The sequence below is a fragment of the Pyrus communis genome, chromosome 16 (genome assembly GCF_041283825.1).
Source record: "Pyrus communis isolate YQ-2024b chromosome 16, ASM4128382v1, whole genome shotgun sequence".
In the NCBI taxonomy this organism is placed as follows: Eukaryota; Viridiplantae; Streptophyta; class Magnoliopsida; order Rosales; family Rosaceae; genus Pyrus; species Pyrus communis.
Genome location: NC_142580.1, coordinates 4,992,109 through 5,012,722, shown reverse-complemented (window position 1 = coordinate 5,012,722; position 20,614 = coordinate 4,992,109). Strand labels below are relative to the sequence as shown.

General features: G+C 35.4%; 1 protein-coding gene, 1 long non-coding RNA gene and 1 pseudogene across 5 annotated transcripts; 1 reads left to right on the top strand and 2 right to left on the bottom strand.

Moving 5' to 3' along the window:
• Positions 1-3,544: 3,544 nt before the first annotated feature.
• Positions 3,545-5,260, top strand: LOC137732383 (uncharacterized). The gene is made up of 3 exons (XM_068471693.2): positions 3,545-4,452; positions 4,552-4,718; positions 4,821-5,260. The coding sequence occupies exons 1-3, from the start codon at positions 4,164-4,166 to the stop codon at positions 4,986-4,988; spliced, it is 624 nt and encodes a 207-aa protein (XP_068327794.1). The 5' UTR covers positions 3,545-4,163; the 3' UTR covers positions 4,989-5,260.
• Positions 5,137-7,567, bottom strand: LOC137732384 (uncharacterized). Of its 3 annotated transcripts, none has more exons than XR_015958042.1 (4): positions 7,322-7,567; positions 7,131-7,230; positions 5,594-5,711; positions 5,137-5,481 (listed from the first exon to the last, which is right to left on the bottom strand). It is a non-coding gene; the product is annotated as an uncharacterized LOC137732384 (long non-coding RNA). The 3 variants fall into 3 exon arrangements; XR_015958041.1 differs by having other exon boundaries at positions 5,619-5,711; XR_015958040.1 differs by lacking the exon at positions 5,594-5,711.
• Positions 7,568-16,178: 8,611 nt separating this feature from the next.
• LOC137732196 (cyclin-D1-1-like) lies at positions 16,179-18,694 on the bottom strand (annotated as a pseudogene). Its single transcript, XR_015958044.1, has 6 exons — positions 18,259-18,694; positions 17,895-17,981; positions 17,236-17,334; positions 16,889-17,090; positions 16,594-16,724; positions 16,179-16,481 (listed from the first exon to the last, which is right to left on the bottom strand). The product of XR_015958044.1 is annotated as a cyclin-D1-1-like (transcript).
• Between the last annotated feature and the right edge of the window lie 1,920 nt (positions 18,695-20,614).

Genomic DNA, 20,614 nt, shown 5'->3' with positions numbered 1-20,614 from the left:
AGAAAAATAAACGAATACAGTTCTACAAAAAACCCATAAACTCTTATCCAACGATCATATAGTTTCAGATTTTGTGATTTTTGGTAGACATGATTTTTGAGGGTAGACTTAAAAGATTGACGGTTTAGATTGTTGAAATATATTACGAAATGAGTCCTACAAAAACATTTATAAAAAAATTTATGCAAAAAAAGTGGTGCCACAAATCCATCCCCATATTTATATCTAACAAACATCTCCTAATTAAAATACAGTTAAGTATAGTTCCTCAGTAAGATTTGTGATCCTGATGCATGAACAAAAACTAAAGCAAGTGACACCAGTTACAGTATCCTTCCTCTTCTTTCCTTAATTCTGTTTTTTTTGTTCCCCTAATGTCATCGGAATCTTCGACACTCCGATTCGATCCATTGTTTAGAGAAAATAAACTTAAAAAATTTGTTAAAATGAATGGTTTGTGTTTAGTATTATGGAGGGGCAAGAATGTGGAGAAAGAAACGCATTGAAACCCATTTGTCCATAACAAGAAGAAAAGAACAAGAAGAACAAACCCTACACTAATTAAACAAGACCCTTTCAAAGTCCACTGGTTGGTGTCAAGGGTTTAAACTTTAATCAGATATCAAGAATGTTTTTTATACAAAGTCTCTCCTTTGTATATGTATTTACACTGAGCGGTGAGGGATTGAGTTAAACCGTACAATTGATCAATTTTAATCAATTAGTATCAAATTCGTCATCAAGATGAGTTAAGTTTCAGACTCTTCACTTACAAGTACAGAAAAATAATACTAAAATGCATGTTAAGTTCTTGATTTCAAGAATGTTTAGAGGCCAAGGAGGAACAGACATTCAAGACCTAATCTTTCCTTGCCGCCCCCACAAGCTGCAACCTATGAACATCTGTATTATTATTTTATTATTATTGAAATTTTTGAAAGTCATCCGGTTCTTCTATTTTAAGCTGTCCAAATATTATAAAAAGTGAAGGGATATATACTTTATAAATTTTTTTTATCACAAATAGTTCTTCAAATTAACCAAATTTTTTATTTTGGTCTCTAAATTTAAAAATCAATCAATCTCATCCTTAGAACTTAACACTGCATATCAATATAGTTCTCTGTTGTAACTTGGTCAAACATTCTATTAGTGTGCCGATTTGGTTGATCTTATTATTTATTTTAATTGATTTAATCCTTGATGTTGCAAATCAAGGAGGATGAGATCCTTTTCTTTGTTACTCTTAGTTTATCTTATTATTTTTTTTTTGTGGAATATTATTTTATTTTTAATGGATTTTAAAATTTTAAAAGAATTTAATTTTTGAATTTTCCACATGGCACCATATTGTTGTAGTAGTAGATTCCAAATGTGTGCCACGTAGGCACATAAACAAAGTTTTAACGAAATTCTAAAATAATAAATACATTAATTTGTAACATCATTTCAGAGACGATATTAATTGATTTTCAAGTTAAAGACTAAAATGAAGAATTTGACCAATTTCAAGGATCAATATAAAAATCAAAGGGATTTATAATTTATAAAAACATTTTTTATTAATTAATGACTGTCACACCCAAATCCATATGTAGTTAAGGCCGTTTTGTATGTAAAATTATTGGGTGTCCTACTTAAGTCACCATTGAACAAGAAATAGTCCATTTTTTCATTAAATATGTGAGCCAAAAAAAATTCTCCCGAACACCTCACATGGCTTACACACACAGACGTGACATTAACCGAGGGATGTTTACATATGAACAATATGTGATTATATTATATAGAGAATTTTAACCAAAAGTTCCATGTATGGTTCATTTTAACAAAAAATCATATTTTTACATTAAAAAATTAATTTTGTTACTATTTATTTTACACTTTATTTTGTCTATATTATTAAAATTCAAAATTTTCAAATTATTTCCATTAATTTTCTTTATATATAAGGTTTTTAATTAACCTCATATGTTTATAGCTTACTTAAATCAGATGTACATTGATAGTCAAAGACTGTCAGAAAGATTGCCATCTTCTCTCTTAAGTGGTCAGGATTTTTGCTCTTTCTCCAAGGATAAATATTTTTTTTAAACATAGACCAGAAAATTGTACAATTTTCCTTCTTCATTTGCTCGAATTATATGTTCTGCTTGTGTAACATGATTTGGGGTTCCAAATCGACTATGTGACAACAATTGTAAATTTGATATGTCATCTGTCAGGATTTGCTCCCAAACTTTTAAACATGATTTGATTATGGCAGTCGACTTCAGTGATCTTCTTTATTTGTGGGTAATTTGTGATTGTTTTATCTTAATTAGTCATTTTTTTATTTTTTTTTGTAATAAATGATATTATCTGTACTAAAAAGAAGAAGTGAATTTAGCTTCACAATAGGTTAGCAATAATGTGATTCAAATTTACCTTTGACGATAATCAAATCTAAGATTTTTCGCTTACAAGTAAATATGAATACCACTATACCATAGTACTGAGTGATAATCTCAATTAGCCCTTAAATATAACGAATTATAATTTTATAAGTGGGTTGAAACGATTGTTTTTGTTGTATATGCATGTCCGCGACCTAAGTTCTCATTCTTTGGAATATTGAAACCCTAAACCATTACTCAACTACTAATCACCATGGGCGACTATTTTTTTTTAATTTTCTTAGAAAGAAACTACTAGAGAGATAATATTTTTAAATCACATAATGTAGCAATAAAATAAAACTTAAAAAAGAAAATCAACTGTCAGTAATCGCATCATATGGTTTACAAAATTTGATTTAAAAAATAATGTCTCTAACATTACCTTCTTAGAATATTGGTGGTTTGGAGTGGAAACTATTTCGGCAAGTTAAGTGACAAATATTACAAAGTCAAAACAGGAAATGTGTTGCATATTCGGAATTATAAACGAAAAGTTATGATTCAAGTTATGGGTTATCTAGTAGGGTAGTCTGAATAGTCGATATATGAAGTGTACATTGAAAGTTGTACTTATATAGTGTCAATTGTTACATAATATAGTGAGACTCGTTTCTTTGTGAAATTGTTTAATCATTCTACTAAATGAGGTCATATTATCTAATTTTTTATTTTAAGTAATCACCATGCAACGTGACATGAAAGTAATCACCCTAATTTTTTTTCATAATTCTACTTGTGAAAATATAAATTTAGAAATAACAAAAAATTAGAGATGGGCAAGTAGATGGTTTGATAAATAGATCAAGGTTACGATTAGAAACACTGAAATCTCTAATTAAATATTTAGAGATATCACTTTTATCCAGTCCTACTCAAAATTGCATTGGACACTGAAGCTTGTACGAAAAGTTGTGTATACACAGTGCTTAAATATTTCCACACACACACACACATTAGTGGGTTGCTTTATACGCATAGCAGCCGCCATGTTCAATGAGTACTACTCATACATAATTCAAATTTTTTTTACAGAAAATAAATCATGCATGGTTATCAGTGGACGCAACGTGTATAAAGAGTTCCAATCGCACTGCATTTTTCACATTCCGGAATCCGTCTTTTCTCCCATTTTCTCGGCAACCAAACACATAGTTAGAACCTCGCCAAAATAGTGTGTGATGGGGTGTCGTTGTCGATTGTCCATACTTAAAGCAAAAGAATCTTAGCACACGCACGCACTGCCTCTGCCGCTTTGGTCATATAATTTTTTTTCTTACACAAATTAGTAGCTTCGGTTTTTCCCAAGTCCCTAAACCTTGACTCCGTCGATACCGCCGAGCATGTCCTTCCAAACCACTACCATCTAGTATCTCTCCACGTGGCACTAGACCCGCTTCGTAATCACCAAGCCGGTGCTCTCTTACTCGTTGCTTAATTAATGTTAATTAGGTTTAATATAAATCACGTAGCATGAGTTAGTTGGGGAACTGAGAGAGAGATGGGTGGACGGCATTCTAAGAAAAAATTTTAAACCTTTTTTAGGCTTAACCTATTTTTGCTAATATCTTTTGGGGTTTGTGGGGTGTGAGCATATGGGAGGAGAGCTGTATAGAAAGTGACTTCCTTCTTCTTCTTCCTCTTCCTCCTTATCTCTCTATCTTCATTGTCGTCGTCATCGTCGTCTTCTTTCGTTGGAATCTAGAGAGAGAGAGGTTTTAGAGAGAGATGGGGAACTGTCAAGCCATTGATGCAGCAGCTCTGGTGATACAGCATCCGAGTGGGAAGATAGAGAGGATGTATTGTCCTATAAGTGCGAGTGAGGTGATGAGGTTGAACCCCGGTCACTACGTTTCCCTCATCATTCCATTGCCGGTTTCCGAACAAAATCACAAACAAGTAGCAGAGAATCACGAGGATGAGCACGGCAAAGCGGTGCGTTTCACTCGCATTAAGCTTCTCCGGCCGAACGAAACTCTCGCTCTCGGCCATGCCTACCGGCTGGTCACCACTCAAGGTATGAGATTTGTGTGTTTGTGTTTTGGAGTTTGAGGTGGTTGTTTGGTTTGAAAGGTTCTGTGTTTGATATTTGGGCTTTTTTTGGTGGATTTTGTAGAGGTTATGAAGGTTTTGAAGGCAAAAAAGTATGCGAAAACGAAGAAACAGCAGCTCGAAGTGCTCGAGAAGTTGCGAACGGAGCAAGGGAAGGAGAATTCAGGTTGTTCGGGCTGCGAAGAGGCAGCAGAAGCAACGAAATCTGATGAGAAGGAAAATATCAACCATGTATGTAGATTTGAACAACCCTTATAATCTTTTCGTTTTGAAAAACTTGTTATCGGTTGGAAATATCAAATACTAATGCTTTAGCCATGTGGATAATTTCAGGCTTCAAAACGCGAAAGGCACCGACCAAGGACATCATCAGCGAATGCTGCTGCTGCGGCTGCTGCTGCGCTGAGGTCGAAGTCTTGGCGCCCCTCGTTGCAGAGCATCTCCGAGGGCGTAACTGATCAGCGATTTCCAAACATCGAAAGCGAACAAAATGCAAAGTAGGCAATAGAGTGAGGGCGAAATGGATCGATAACCAGAAATTCATGGAATCGGGTGCCAAGTTTTCTAATTCAATGTCAATCACATCCCCCACAAAATTCATTCCATGTTGAAAGCAATAATCCATCTGTATAGCAACACGCAAAAAACAAGCACTGAATCTGACATTGTATTAGAAGTGTGAGTTTCCTGGTAGACAGTGGGTCTTTTCCCCATTTTTTTTGGGTGTTTGATAAACAAATGATCTGGAGAAATACAAAACTAGATTAAATTTACACTATTGTTGATTACAAAAGAAACATCATTTTTGCGATTTCGAGTTCTTGATTTCCCAGTCTCGATCAAGGTAGATTTGAGCCCAAAGCGGAGATGTTCTTGCAGCCAAAGGTGCTCCTGGTAGTTCCTTCTCTTTCAGAGCAACCAATATATCAGTGCAAGGCTCTGCCAACAATGTCCCAGGTCCTCCATACTCCTTGTGCAAAAAGTCACTGATTACCTGGGTTGAAACAACAAATTAAATTGGTTAATTCTGAGTCATTCAAATAGTAATGCAATCTAACTTTGTAGACGTGGGCGTAGCCGCATTAGCTACAGCATATGTTCTCTACCCTATACATCCAAGTTCGAATCTACCTCCCAGCAGTTTAGACTTTAGCTTCATGCACCACATATTGATATTGTAGGTAGCAATAAGTCAAAACATTTGCCAGAAAGAATGGAAGCTGTCTGGAAAATAATACAGGGGAGTTGAGTCAGATATTTGTCCAAAGGCTCAATTATTGTACTGTTTTACGGGTCAAGCAAAACTCGTGGCCTCACAGGCTCACTCACACACCAAAGATATTAGAAAAGAAAGGAAACAAATGTTTTGGTGATTCACATAAAGGGTTGGCTTGCACCAAAAAAGTTGCAACTCAAAGGCCCCAAGTATCAATCTTTATCATACAATTGGGGTAAGAACTTAAAATTTGAAAAGGAAATCCCTCGTATCCCTTTCCCCCTCCAGCCGGTCATGGCTTGCATTTGAAATTAAAAGGTGGAGAGAGTTTCCAGATCAACTTTTTCAGTGCCAATAGAATCATCATTCCATAAGAAATGATAGTTCGAAACTAGGGCTCGTCTGGTAACCAATTCATCTTATATCGTGTCATACATTGTTGCCATGCACTCTTCGAATGAAATATTTTGCTCGCCGCTTTAAGTGGTGGTGAGCATCACCACCACATTAATTGCCATCAAAATCACACAAACGACTATCAATGCGTTGGTGAACTGGTGACCAAAACTGCACTCCACTTCGAATCAAGGGTCGGTTTCAGATTACAGTTTTTCCGAACTTCAACAAATCACAATAGTAAAGTGCAGTAATTATCCAACTAGAAACCAAAGGATCTGCTGAATTTTTCCAGTCATGGAAAAAATAGGTGACCACGCCTATCAGTGAGTCAGAAATCAAATCCAACACTCAGATCACAGATTAGAGATGCCATGAATGCTAAGAACACATGTCACATTGGTAATCAACTCTAAGTCACCACCAGAAAGTCGAGAACAATAAATGTCAGCCCATTAATTTTGCCCTAGAGAGTTTTGGGTGCACCACAAGTTGACAACCAAGTCCTATTTCTAGTACTAGATGATCCAGTTACCGCTCAGACACACAGTTACATGTTCAGCGTTAGTCAATCATTTTTTACAAGCAAAATTGGGTCCAAAATTTCGAACTCAGGCATTTGCGGGGTGAATACTTTTATCCACTTGAGTTACAAGCGTGAGGGAAAACAATGGCATTTTATTAGTTTCCCTCAAATTCATAACCATAGGCTAAATCATATTTTTCCAAGAAGCTAACAAGGCAGCATATGGTTTTGATACGTTAGGAGACAACCATAGTCAATTTTGCATTTGATTCGGTAATTTTCCTTGTGTAATAGTTCCTACTCCCTAGGGGTAATGGTAGCCGCAGACTCGCAGAGTATCCTCTTTGTACTATTCCCTTAATCTTTTCAATTAACTTCCCTCACATTACACTACTAAAGTTATCATTTTTATCAACTAATTGTTCCTCAGAGAAAAGGGGAAAAGGAAAATGAAAAACCCATTGGAAATATGAATCTAAATTTGGTTACAGGAAGATTAACATACCTCTGCACAGACGCCTATCACCACCGTGGAGGTCAGGCCCAAAAGTCTCCTTCTCCTTCAACAGCCTCCTGGAATGCTCAGCCCTGAACTTCTGGGTCTCCTGCAACATACAATTCAAGCTAATAACACAATCAAACATGCATTTCATATTCCAGAAAGAAGAAAAAAAAGGCATGAATTTTCAAACATACTTGCAAGTTCTGCGAATTGGGTAATTGGGTTAGGATAAAGTATACTTGTGAGGCGTCGCCGCCGTGGCTCTTGGCTGCTATTCGGCGGGCGTTTCGGAATATGGGTTTTAATGGCGGACGAAGAATATGAATAAAACGGCCGATTATGGGGTTTTGGGGGGAGGAGCGAGTGCTGGGCTCCAAACGAGAGAGGGCAAACAGCCACCCTGGGCGTGTGGAGCGCCATTGGTAAGGAGTACACGACGACATACGGAATGCCGTATATGATTCTAACGACGTCAATATTATTTGAATTGGGCCGATTGGATTTGTCGTAGAATTTTAATGGGCCAGTATTTTAGGGTCGCTGGCTAACGCTTGGGTTTCAGATCTTATGGGCCTCTATGTCTTTCTGAACTACTGTGAAAATTTTATATAAGACTGTCTGATTAAAGTAGTTTTGACATAACTTGTGATTGACATATAAGATATTGCATGCTTTTTTAAGAGTTACTCTGCATATAACGTAGTTTCCGTGCGAACACAAGTTGTTCTATACGATCGTAACACAAAAGGAAAACTTCTAGGCGAGAATGTGTTATTGTTGTGTGTGTAAAATAAGTTGTAAAATGAGAAAATTTTTAGATGCAAATGGAAACTCCTAAAGGTTAGAACAAAATGAAAGTTTTTTTTCAACGTTATGATAAAATTTTGGATACCACATGTTATTGTACTTTGCTTGTTACTTAGGAGCCGTGCAAGATTATAAATTACTAGTTTACTAACACATTGGGAGGAGCCAGCCAAATTTTGTTTTTCCTTAAAATGGGGACATACTGATAGCTTCGCCACGACAACCACTTTTTGAAGAACCAAGTGGAAAAGGCAACTACAAAACAAGGGAATGATACGGAAACTAAATTTGTTGACAAAATTTTGAAAAGTAAAGAACATGAAAGTTGATGATTGGTTTAACTTAAGCGTTGATAAACATGCTCATTCTTATTGGCGATACATAATTTAGTTTGCAAATTTAGTCTTCCTAACATTACCCACAAAACAAATTGAGAGAAGAGTTTTGGAATAATTTCTAAAGTCTGGTGAAAAGTGTGTCTACTAATTAAACACGTTCTTTTTTTTTTTTGGTTAACTAATTTAACACGTTAATCCTCAAGCAATGTGAACTTTCTTTGCAACTTTGCATTAATAAATTAAACATTTTGGTGGAATCTTTGTGCTAAACAAAATCATCCACCTCAATTAAAGCGATTGTTAGTCTATGGATAAGTTCACATCAAATTCCAAACTCTCCGTTATGTTCTCTATATTTCTTTATATTTTCTCATTTTTTTAGAGAATCGGTATTCTACGATAAGAGAGAATCAAATACGAAATTTCGAATGAATAATTGAGTTCTTATTCGATTGAGATACAAAGTCTCCTGTCTTGGTTTCATTTTGAAGATTTTCTTTTTGTTTTGATTAGCTTTCCTTTTTGGGTAGTTGAACTGGAATGCACTAGAAATAATTGTTTATATGCATCCACCCTTACTCTTTTTTCTTTTTGTAACGTATCCCAGATGCAAAGACAGAGGGGAGAAGTGCTATGCCACTTAAGAACTAGAGCATGTTCATGAGACAAAGAAACTAATCAATACCATTATTCAATTTCTCTTAATAGTAATACCAAATTATTAAAGGAAATAATTGTATTCTCGTTTTAATTAGGCGTATATTTCATTTTTTAGACTAATTATATGGGTTTGCACCCAAGATATAGGGGTCTATGCCTTCAACCCTCCAAATTTTCAACAACCAGGCCAACCTTTCACAGTCGGTCTTCTATACCTAAACATAATTAGGGAATTCTCTAATCCTTTCTTTGTCCTGATCATTTTTGTAATGCAGTCTGAGTAGGAACTTTCGGCTACAAATGTCTTTTTGAGTTAAGTCATACGACATATTAGTAAACTCAAGTCATATTTATCTATCATTCATACTTGGTTAAGTATTCTTTTTGCAATCTACTTGTCTAGTGATTTGTTTAGCCTCACATATATAATAACTTTCTTTTCTCATACGGTATAACACGTTAGATTTCAAGCTATTAACATGCATCGTTGATTAGGGTTTTACTATAATAACGACTCAACCACATGCTCCTTTTTACTATAGCAAAAGACATTTTGTTGCACTTTCTTTGCTTTTGATGAAATTATGACAAGAAAAGAAACATGTTTTATGTTATGTGCACATATATAATTAATTAAGATGGACATATATGCATGATATGATCTAAACAAAGAGAGATTGTGGTGGCTGTTGAATGTTATATTGATGATTAAACAGAAAACCCTTTTGTCTCCACTCTTGGGAATGGAGGTCCAGCTCCAGGCACTATCAAAAAAGCAAAAGAAAGAAGAAAATATCAGAAACGTACACGCTCCCTCGAGAATAGCCAACCGGCCCTCGTGCATTTCCATCTCCTACCCCTTTCAACTTCTTTTTCTGGCATCCAAAGACTCTCCAGTTTTGATTTGATCAAGTTGTAAAAATAAAGGCAAACATATGCACAAGGCCTCCCCATACACATACTATCTCTTTTTATATGAGGGGATGACATACACGATTCCATTTTTACCTCTCCCACACATTTTGTTAATTTATGTTTTTTTATTTTCTTCAATTTATTCAATCTGATGGGCAAAAATTGAGATGAGTGTCTGAAATGTAAAAAGAAGTGTATGGATAGTACTACCCTTTATATACATTTACGTGTCATTCGGCACAACATGAATTTTACTAGTGTTGATGGGGCATATGATCAAATTTTCTTAAAAAATCGACTAAAATTATCAAAATCGAATTAATTGCATAACTAATTAAAATTAAATACCGATAACGTATAAATTACTAAAGGATAAAAATTTGACAATATAACGATTAAATATTGACAACATATTGAAAAAATAATCATTTTACCAATTTTAACCAATTTCCCAGTTTTTTTGTTTTGAACATCTTTTCTTTTAGTTTGATTTTATTTTATTTTTACATGGGGATGGGGACAATGAGTATTTCAAGGACTTGAGAGTGGTGGTGTCTTGCATTGAGCGTAAAGTTTAAACCCTGATATTGAAATATTCAGCATCATTCTAAGCTTTTGAACCCTTCAGGTCTAAGGGACCTATGGTCTTTTGCAGAAACCCCACGAACATGTTTTTTACAACGTAAAATGACGTTTAAAGGATATTAGGGTCCTCTATCTTTGTCATTGGGCTCGAAGAGTTGAAAATTCCGCAAGAAAAGGAGTAGCTAAAGAGCAAAATTCTGTTCCCTACACCCCCAAACCTCTTACTTTAGCAGTATGAGAGAGAGAAATTTTGGCTTTAGGGTTTATACTTTGGACTCCTCACTTTAAAACCCTTTTGTTTATAGAAAAAGAAGTATGTGGATGCCAACGATGGTTGGTTGAGTTTGTAAGGATCTTTCTCTTCGCTAGACCAAGGTTTGGGTTCAAGTCCTGTTGTCAGCAATCTATCTTAGTGGGCGATGTATAAAAACCAAAAAAATGCTTAAGACCCTCTTTGTAAGTCCTCAATGAAGCTTATGATACGTCATGACCCTGGAATGAGGTAGCCTCTCCTCCCCTCTAAACTTTTTCTAACAAAAAAAAGTACGTGGACAAGTTTTCATCACTGAAAAATAAAAGGGTTGGGCCCATGCAATTCCATTCTCTCATATACAGAAAAGGATCCTACAAAGAGGATCCAGTGAGGATCATTTTCCCTCATATACAATCTAAGATAAACAAATTAAATAGCCATATATTGATATAATCACTTATAGCCTAAGAGATAGAACGCTTATTTTCATTCTAAAATGAGCGATCGAGTTCAGCTAATGTTAAACCTTTAATCTTGATATGTACTTGGGAAAAAATAAAAATCACTAGACATTGGTTATTGTAATTATTTGAGTTATACACATGTGATCCTCTTATTGATTTATGGTCTACATACAATCTCAAGTTTCTCAACAATTCAACAGTCGATGCATGATTGTCAATTACCACATCCAATATTTCAACATATGCTTGTTATATAATAAGTGAATGATGGCAACTTGTTAATCATCAACAACCCAAACTCCCCACGCTTTACTGCTTAACCTTGATCATGAAGGGAATTGGGAGGGATAAATAATGAGGAGAGGAAATTGCCTACAATATCCAAATTTACATAGGCACCACCACCATCCTATTGCTATTCAAAACAAAACAAAACGTTCCACCTTTTTATATCCAATGAGAAGGCGCCATGTCACCATCGCGGGTCCGATATACCGCCATCAAATTATACCCAAGGAACCTTGAAAAACCCTACTGCTCATGTGACTTAGGGCTAATTTCGGATTGATGTACTCTTTTTAAATTATTTTTGCTATGCTGTGAAAATAAATATCTGCGAAAAATAATAAATAGGTGTTTGATGAATTATAATGCTAAAATGCTTTTAGAAAAAAAGAAAAAAATGGATAATATTGTCAATATAAAAGTTTCATTAAAAGTTAAAGTAACATGTCTTCTTGAAAAAATATAATTTTTTTAATTAGAATAATGATTAGGATTGCTACTGTTTTATTATGCTGTTTTAGACCCATGGTTTTGAAAACAAACACTTTTTTTTTTCTTTTACTAAACACAATTTTAGTTCCTAACTTTTTTAAGAGGCTGCTTCTGAAAAAATTTGAGCAACCTTAAACCAACCTTAGGGACTATAAAAGCATATTCTATGAGCATGGCATTTGTACCTACTTTGGTGTAAACAGCACCATCGATATATGGCTGCTGTGGAAAAGTCAAAAATATATATGATCTTCGATAAAGATTCACGGTTTGTTTGATAGCAATGTCATTGCGCTCCACGGTTTGTCCTATTTCCCGTCACACTTATGTTTTAATTAAAGTTAAGCTTTTTTGTCACATATCACCCATAGGGCTGCGAGGTGGGCTAATTGTGAATAAATTAGGTTTATCAGTTGTTGATCACCGAACCTGAGGACCTGCATTTTGTATAATGGGTGACCTTTTTAGTGGGGGAGGATAGAAGAATATGGTGGATCCCAATTGGCATTTGGTGACAGATCCGTGTGGTCCAAATTAATCTTCATGGCTCCCACTAAAAAAACCAAAGCCAGCTGGACTAATGAGGTAATTCCATGTTGCATGAATTGATTAATTAGTAAGTTCCAGTCATAATTAAATTACATTAATTCAATTCGTTTAATTAAATCCTTTTGTAAAGCAGCAAGTAATTAAGTAGCTAAGTCTTCATCAATGTGAATAAATTATCTAAATCCATGTTTTTCTTAATTTTGAGGTTGTTCAAATTCAACACTTGGTCCCTAAATTCAAACACCCGACTTTCTCCAAGAAAATAAAAAAGTACACTCTAGAAACCCTAATTTAATTAAGGGACACTTAGTTTCCGGTCCTTCTTGATCATATATTATAGACTCACATCTTATTAGTTTAAAAACTTAAGTAATGATATTCATACCATGTTTTTATACCACATTTTTATACCACCTTAGGTGGCATCTGATGTGGACAGCCACATCATTTGAAAGATTTGCAAAACCCAAGGAAAGGAAGGAGAAAGACTCCTCGTATACCACAATCATTATTTAATTAACTAGTTTTTCTTAATTATTAGTTTATTAAATAATGAACTAAATGTAAAAATCTGATTAATTCAAATGATGTGGCTGTCCACATCAAATACCACCTAAGGTGGTATGAAGATGTGGTACAAAAACATGGTATGAATAGCATTACTCTAAAAACTTTGATTCAAGTCCTCCATTTATTACATTGTGATAAATTACATTCTGCTAGCTCACCTTAACGATGAACATATATGCACCTTAAATTACTAACCTTTCCGCTGAGACCTCCAAATTATCCAATCTAATTAACCTCAAAATTATCCCAAATTTATATCACATATCAGTGATATCAGGCACACCAAATATCAGTTTAATTTTATTTTCAAGTTTGAAATAATCTGCAATGCTTACTGGTGGGTACAACCTATAGCCAACTAGAACCCACACACAATTTTCTTCTGTAAAATCACCCAAGCAATCCAGAGGTTGCAGAGTACAAAATCATAACACCGTTAATTGTAGTATATTTGCGGTACAATTGTTTATGTTTCAATCTTTGTACCCATGAACCAAAATTTTGTTTTGTCTTTCTACCCACAAAGTGCAAATTAAACCTGCCTTTTGTGTTCATCTTTTTACCCATCTATAATATTATCTCAGATTTATATGTACCCACTGTAATTGTACCCCAACAAAGGAATTGTGAGAAAGAATGTACCAATTGTAATGTGGAACTCAAATATACACGTTATAAAAATTGTATATGTAACAAGTCCAGAAAAACCATAACATGTTTATGGGTGCAAATATCCCAAATCCATCAATGGGTACATTTAAATTCACATGTACCCATTTAAGGAAATAACTTGAATTCAAACTAAGATATAAACGAAATAAAAAGCTATGTACCAAAACATATTTTGTTTTGCCTAATATGTAGGAATTGATTAGTTCTCAATAATCTTATGAAATTTTTAAAATTTTGAATTAATTACATTTATGGGTGGCATAAAGTTTTAAATGTAAATATGCTGATGCGTATAAAATAGAAGGACTTTGATAAAATATTTAAGTTGGAGATTGCATCCTAATTTCTCCTTTAATTAATAACATGGTAGCATGCATGGGTGCTTTTTCTCAATGTCCTTGATGGATGATGGCATCATCTTTACCCTAAAAGGGCAACCATCCAAGAGGAATTAGAGAAAAGTGCACTTTCTTTCCGGCAATTGTCACTACGTTGGTTGTTTTACTTCACGGTGGTCCATTTAAACAGCCATTGACATAATTTAGATGTGTGTCCGTGTGAGTAAAACTAAAAGAAATAAAAGTGATGTAAGAAGATTTGAGAGATGATGGATACTCGATCGGTTTTGCATATTGCCACCTGGAAAATTAATTGAGAAGTTGATAAGATTGCATGGCCTATGCATGCAGTTACTCGAAATGCATGGTTACCTTTTACAAGGCATATGTGCATAAAAGTTCATCAGATGTGATGTTACTACATGCAAAAATAATATCCCCATGTCGGGGATCTGTGACTAAATGACATGGTCTCTTAACTGGCCTTTTTCTATCTGTAGTGAGAAGCTGTAAGTACTTAATTAAAAGCACCTTTTAAGGCCTTGGCTTTTCCCCACCATATTTCACGCTCAGCTTTTGCGTATTAACGAAACTGAAACCCTACTCATTTAGCTGATGATCAATAAAATACAATAGCGAAGGTGAAATATCACTATTTATCAGGCTGAGTTGTCTGATATTGGGAGAGGTGTTAGAACAGCCACGGGTTAGTCACGAGATAACTTGCTTGCTACCATGGTACCAGAGATATATCCGCTCGGGTGTACAGCTGGGGATATCTACGGTTATGTGTAGAACATCTATCACATAACTTACTCGCAGACTCATAGTGACACAGTAGAACTTCTTGTCCGTTTATGTGAACAACATTTATCACGTAACTTGCTTACAGTGACACATCAGATTTTATAATCGTTAGCCACAAGAGGCATTTATATGTGTGAGGATAAGTCACATTCTCACAATATGAACAGTCACGGTCGATGAATGAACTGTCGATCAATCTTTATTGATAGAGGGACCAAACGTGGCCTTCACTTTGCAGAGGAGCTAAAATCACTTACAAACTTCCACACAGTAAATAACATAAAGCACCAAACTACAAATTGTGTATTGTCAATCATGTGCCATGAACAGAGAGATAGCTATACAGAGAGAGAGATGAAAGAAATCTTGATTATATTTTATTGATGATGAAACAAATACAACACGCATGAAAAGGCCCCAAAGACCTTAACTTGTATTTTTTTAGGACAATATTAAGGAGGTTTCTCCTCCCCGTGAGTTTTTTTTCCTCTAAGTACAAAAAATCAAATAAATTAAGACAAAAAAAGGAGTAGGCACGAGTGACAATGCACCACCCTTGTAAACACCAGAGTTCGTAAGTATGGTTATAGGCCTACCTCAAGACCAATAAAACAGGCTATTTGCCGCCAAAAATGCACACATACACAGGTGTGCGCCACGCACTCTGCCACCAAAGCAGTGCGAGAGACTCACACGCACCCCACTCAAAAGTCTAATATTGGTGGAGCCACCGATCGTATTCAGTCTTCACCTCCACCCGTTCATTCGGCTTTCCCGTCAAAAATCGCACATAAAGCAATAATTATGCCGTCGGATAAGGAGAAAAACTTGAGCAATGGTACTCGAATCACATCATATGATCACTCCCAAACCGATGATAGCACTTTCAAAAATAGAAATTTTTTGTGTTTCTATTTCATCTGACTTCACGCTGATCTCATTCAATTTAGTACTGCTCGAACCTCAAAGCTCGATTCGTAATTTTGCCAACCCTTTCTTTTCTTTCCACGCTTTCATGTCCCACCAGCTTCAATGAGCCCTTTGAATTCAATCCCCTACTTCATTCATGCTTCCATGACTCCACTATTTTATAAAACATATCTCTGTACTAAAAAACAAATCCCTCTCCCTTGGGAATCTGCAATGCCATTATATAACGAATAATGGCAATGCCCACCAGCAAAAACAACAAATAAAATAATAAAATCTCACCAAACTCTCAAACATATAGACATTATATATGCTATAATCTACAGAAAACCCCAATATCAGTCACTTTTTAATCCCAAAAACCCTCCTAAAAATTATTGATGAGGTTTCTAGATAACTTTTGGACCACCATTTATTTATTTATAATTTTCCCATCTCCCCTTACTCGGAGTTTCCTTTATCATCGTCTACAAGCAGTTATTTGTTTTCCTCCTTTTATAAGATATTGGTGATGATGATGACGAGGATGATAATGAGAACGACGGGGACAATGAGTCGGAACTCGACCTCATTCTGCCCCGAACCGTAACTCGGAGTTGCAGTGGTAACACATTGGGTGATGACTTTTTATTCCGACTATTTTGAACCACTAGATCTTGCATTAATCTATAGCATCCGATTATTTTCTCCTGCAAATGATTAGAAAATGGAAATATTTCGGAATTTTTATAATGAAAATAAATATGTAGATTAGAAAAATTTAGAATATCGTGTCGTAAAACAATAAGAATGTGTGCTTACTTTGCTTAGTCCATCACACCATGACTCGGCATGTTCAGGGTTTTCAAGCGACAGATTAGGCATTTCATCGGCTGCAGAAAGTATTGCTGCCGCAGCAATGCATGATGGCCAATATTCAAGAAAGCTAGAGTCTGTAGATCGATCGACATAATTATTAATCAATCAACAACAAAAGGTCAAGAATAACAGCTAATTAATCAAAAAATTAACACCATGTATACATGTACGTACACCTATACATATGTATTACGTAAGGATATACAAGTCTGCATGCATATGTATTACGTACACGTACCCTGGATATTCGATAAGATGATATCCGTGGCGCGTGCAATGAGAAAGCCAATGAAAGTTGCCGTTGGATCGAGCTTGCATGCAAAGAAAGCGATGAAGCTGAAGGGTGTTATGGATCGTAGCCTCCAATCCAAAACGCTCAGCACCAGAAGCTCCATCCTGCGGATTGTTCTGGGTTCGAATATAAACTTGGCACCTTCTACCTGTGATACGTGTACATCTTAAAATATAAATGACATGCTAGCTGTTTTCTAATATTATTGTCATATATAATTAATCAAATCAACCAAATAGGTTTAGATTAAGAAAAAAATAAAATTAGGGTTTGATTAGGTATAATGTGTGTACCTGAAGATCCAACAGCGAAGGAACCAGAGGTTCTTCCATCTTAGCAGCTAAGGACAAGCAAGCAATACTTAAAAGTTGCATCGGCCACCCATTTGCTTGCTGATCAAACAATAAACAAACAAAACGCGTTCTATTATAAAAAGTATTATCTTCGTCATGTGGATTTAATTAATTAAGATTCCTGCGTAATTTGTTTGCACTTGATAAACAATGCTATAAGTATTAACACGTGCCGTGCACGTGTCAGAGAAAAATTATTGTTATATATACAAAGGCATGTAATAATTAGAATCTTCGTCACTGTAGTAATTATAAAGTGAGATTAACCTAATAAAAAAGGTTTATAATGGAACAATAAGTACGACAAATCACCTACTGTTCAGTTTGAATCGTCGACTTCTTAGTTTCGTACTATTTTGTTGTACGTTTGAAAAGTCAAATGTAATTACTATACATTTTTTTTTTGTCGAAAGTTATACGTATTTAGAATGACAAAAGGTAATTATTTTAAGCATTTTGATGCGCGTTTGATCAATACCCGACCTCTTTACTCTAATAACATGCAATTAACCCACTAACGTTGTTATTATTTTTTAAATAGTCAATAAAGTAATTAAGTCTTTCACCAATAATTAAGATATAACCAGGATTAAATTTACCGGCAGCCGGCGGGAGTATAAGAACCGATCCAAGTAGTTAACGGAAAGATACGCCGTCAGTGGTTGAAATCCATAGTAACTCTGGACCTGTATACAAAACGTAATATTTGATTAATTGATTGAATAAGGATTGTTGCAAGGGAAGTAGTCTAATGTGCGCCGCCGGTATACATCCGAAACTGAGGCGCAGTGTACATAGATCCGGCGGCTGATAAAGGGCACGCGCACGGCACGTGCTAGTAATGCGAGAGACGCTCTCACGCTCATGCGTTAATTTCAAGGGAAATAATTTTCACACTCTCCATTTGACTTGAATCGAATTTGATTAACTCGTTCCGATTAAAAAGATCGCTTGACGATTTACCTTGAGAATCCATGCAACGGAATCGGCTCTGGCGGTAACGTCGAGCGACTGAGAGTGTAAGCGAGACAAGTAATCGATACCGGGGACGAAGTGGCGCTCGCCTTCGATGAATCCGGCTATGGACTCTTCCTCGCTGTACGCCGGAGATTCCACTTCCGACGAGCATTCCGGCGACTCTCCGGACAGAATTCCGGAGTCCTCTGCGCAGAGTAGGTCGGAGAAGCAGTCCGAGCTCCATACTGTCGACATGATGATGATGATGATGATCGCGGTCGTCTCCGATCGCCTCAGTCATTGACTACCCATCACTTATCGACTGTCGAAATTTGTTCGGAGAAGTCGCCGGAATGCTTGTCTGTGTAGAGAGAGAGAGAGAGAGAGAGAGAGAGAGAGAGAGAGAGAGTGAGGAAGATTAGTTGAAGTGAGACTTTGATTTGGAGATTCCATCAGTTTCGTTGGATATATATGTATGAGATATTTGTATTTTTTTTTAATTTTTTTTTTTTTTCGTTTTCGTTGTAGCTAAAAATTCGAGACTAGAAAAAGATATATGATTTTCCCGGGAAAATATATTATTCCGTTTTATTGGAGAAAAGTATTACGTAAACAGTGCGATGGCAACGGGAGTTTCATCACGTCGCCCGCGGGAAACCCATGCTATAATTCACAATTGAATTGTGATGGTAAAAATAATCTAATTTAAATTGTTTTGTCCCCTCGGACCCTTCCCTTTGAAGTTTCAATGAAGCAGTAATGACACGACATAGAATTATTTTGATGGACCTCGTGCTAAGGTGCAGTAATTGGGAAAGGAATCCTCTCCAAAGATCCTTTTCCACCAAATTCATTTAATTTGGGATCTGGATCATTAGAATTTGATCTAACGGTTATAATTATTGTAACTTTTAAATGAACTCCATATTTGTACCTAATAAATCAAATTTTAACGACTCGGATCTCGAACTAGGTGGATTTGATCCATTTCCTAGTAATTATTAACAATTTTACAGTCACGGCACCAAATTATATGGACTATCTTATCTACTGTTGGCGTAACTTTTGATTTGGGATGAAAGCCTTGATTATATATCAATATATTGGGTGCTGATTTTATGCTTAATCTAAAAAGTAATTTTTCTTTGTTTTTTTTATCGAAAATCTAAAAAGTAATTAAAGGGCATAATTTGGATAGAAGAAAAAGAAGCAAACTACCCAATGGATCTGATGGCATTGTGGCACTAGGAAAAAGTAAATAAAAAGGCTGCACACCAATTAGACTACAAGAAATTAATTAAAGGATCTCAAGGTTTAAACTATTTGAGAGAAATGTTAAGAGATTTTTTCAAAATATGACTCTTTTATAAACTCTTCGACACCTCGTGTTTTTTACACAATGCTAATAGATCAAGGATAGTGTTGGCTCCCGTGTATTCCTCTTGTTACTAGTTTGAGGGTAGTGTTGGCTCCCGTGTATTTAAATTTGAATCTCATCATATCCAATAAATTATAGTAGTTTAAATTATTATCATGCATGTAAAAAAGAAAAAGGGCAATTCATTGAAACAATCAACCTGTTGATTTCCATACTAAGGGGATTCTTTAAAAAATACTCTTCATGAATGCTTTATCAACTTATGTTTTTGACATAATGTTTTAAAATGTTAGTATGAGAATTGATGTTAAACTGTGAGATGATGGAAAGTCTATAGAGTCTCACTTGTGAGAAAGTCCCCTTATCATTTCTCTTGACAACAAATACAATTTTTTTCTTCTTGAGAAATGCTAAGGGAGTCCTCTAGCTAAAAAGGGACTCTCCATAAACTTTCTGTCACCTCATGTTTTTTGTACAATATTTTATAATATAGGCATGAGGATTAACATTAAAATAGAAGGTCACATAAAATATATGGAGAACCTCACTTTGAGAGAGTCCCTTGGACCATCTCCAAAGGAGATGTCAAATTTTAAGTGGAATGTCATGTAATCAAATTTGAAGGTAGGAGCAAACTCCAACTGATATATGAATCCTATGTAGATTGACATGTGAGTTTTCATATGTCAAATTTGACATATGAGAAAAGAGGTCCTACAAATATCCTTTATATAGATCTTAAAATTTTCTTTTAATTGATTTCTTTTTAAAATGAATCATACAAATATCATTCATAACAAAAAAACATATCGGTTGAAAAAAGAGAAAATCTAACATTGTTACATCAACCATAAAATTAACATTTAATATTTATCTTTTGACATTTCTCTTTTTTCTTTATCAACACCCGCAACCGCCCCCTTTTTTTGTTTTGGGGGGGGGGGGGGGGGGGGGGGGGGGGTGTGTTGGGGGTGTGGTGGGTGA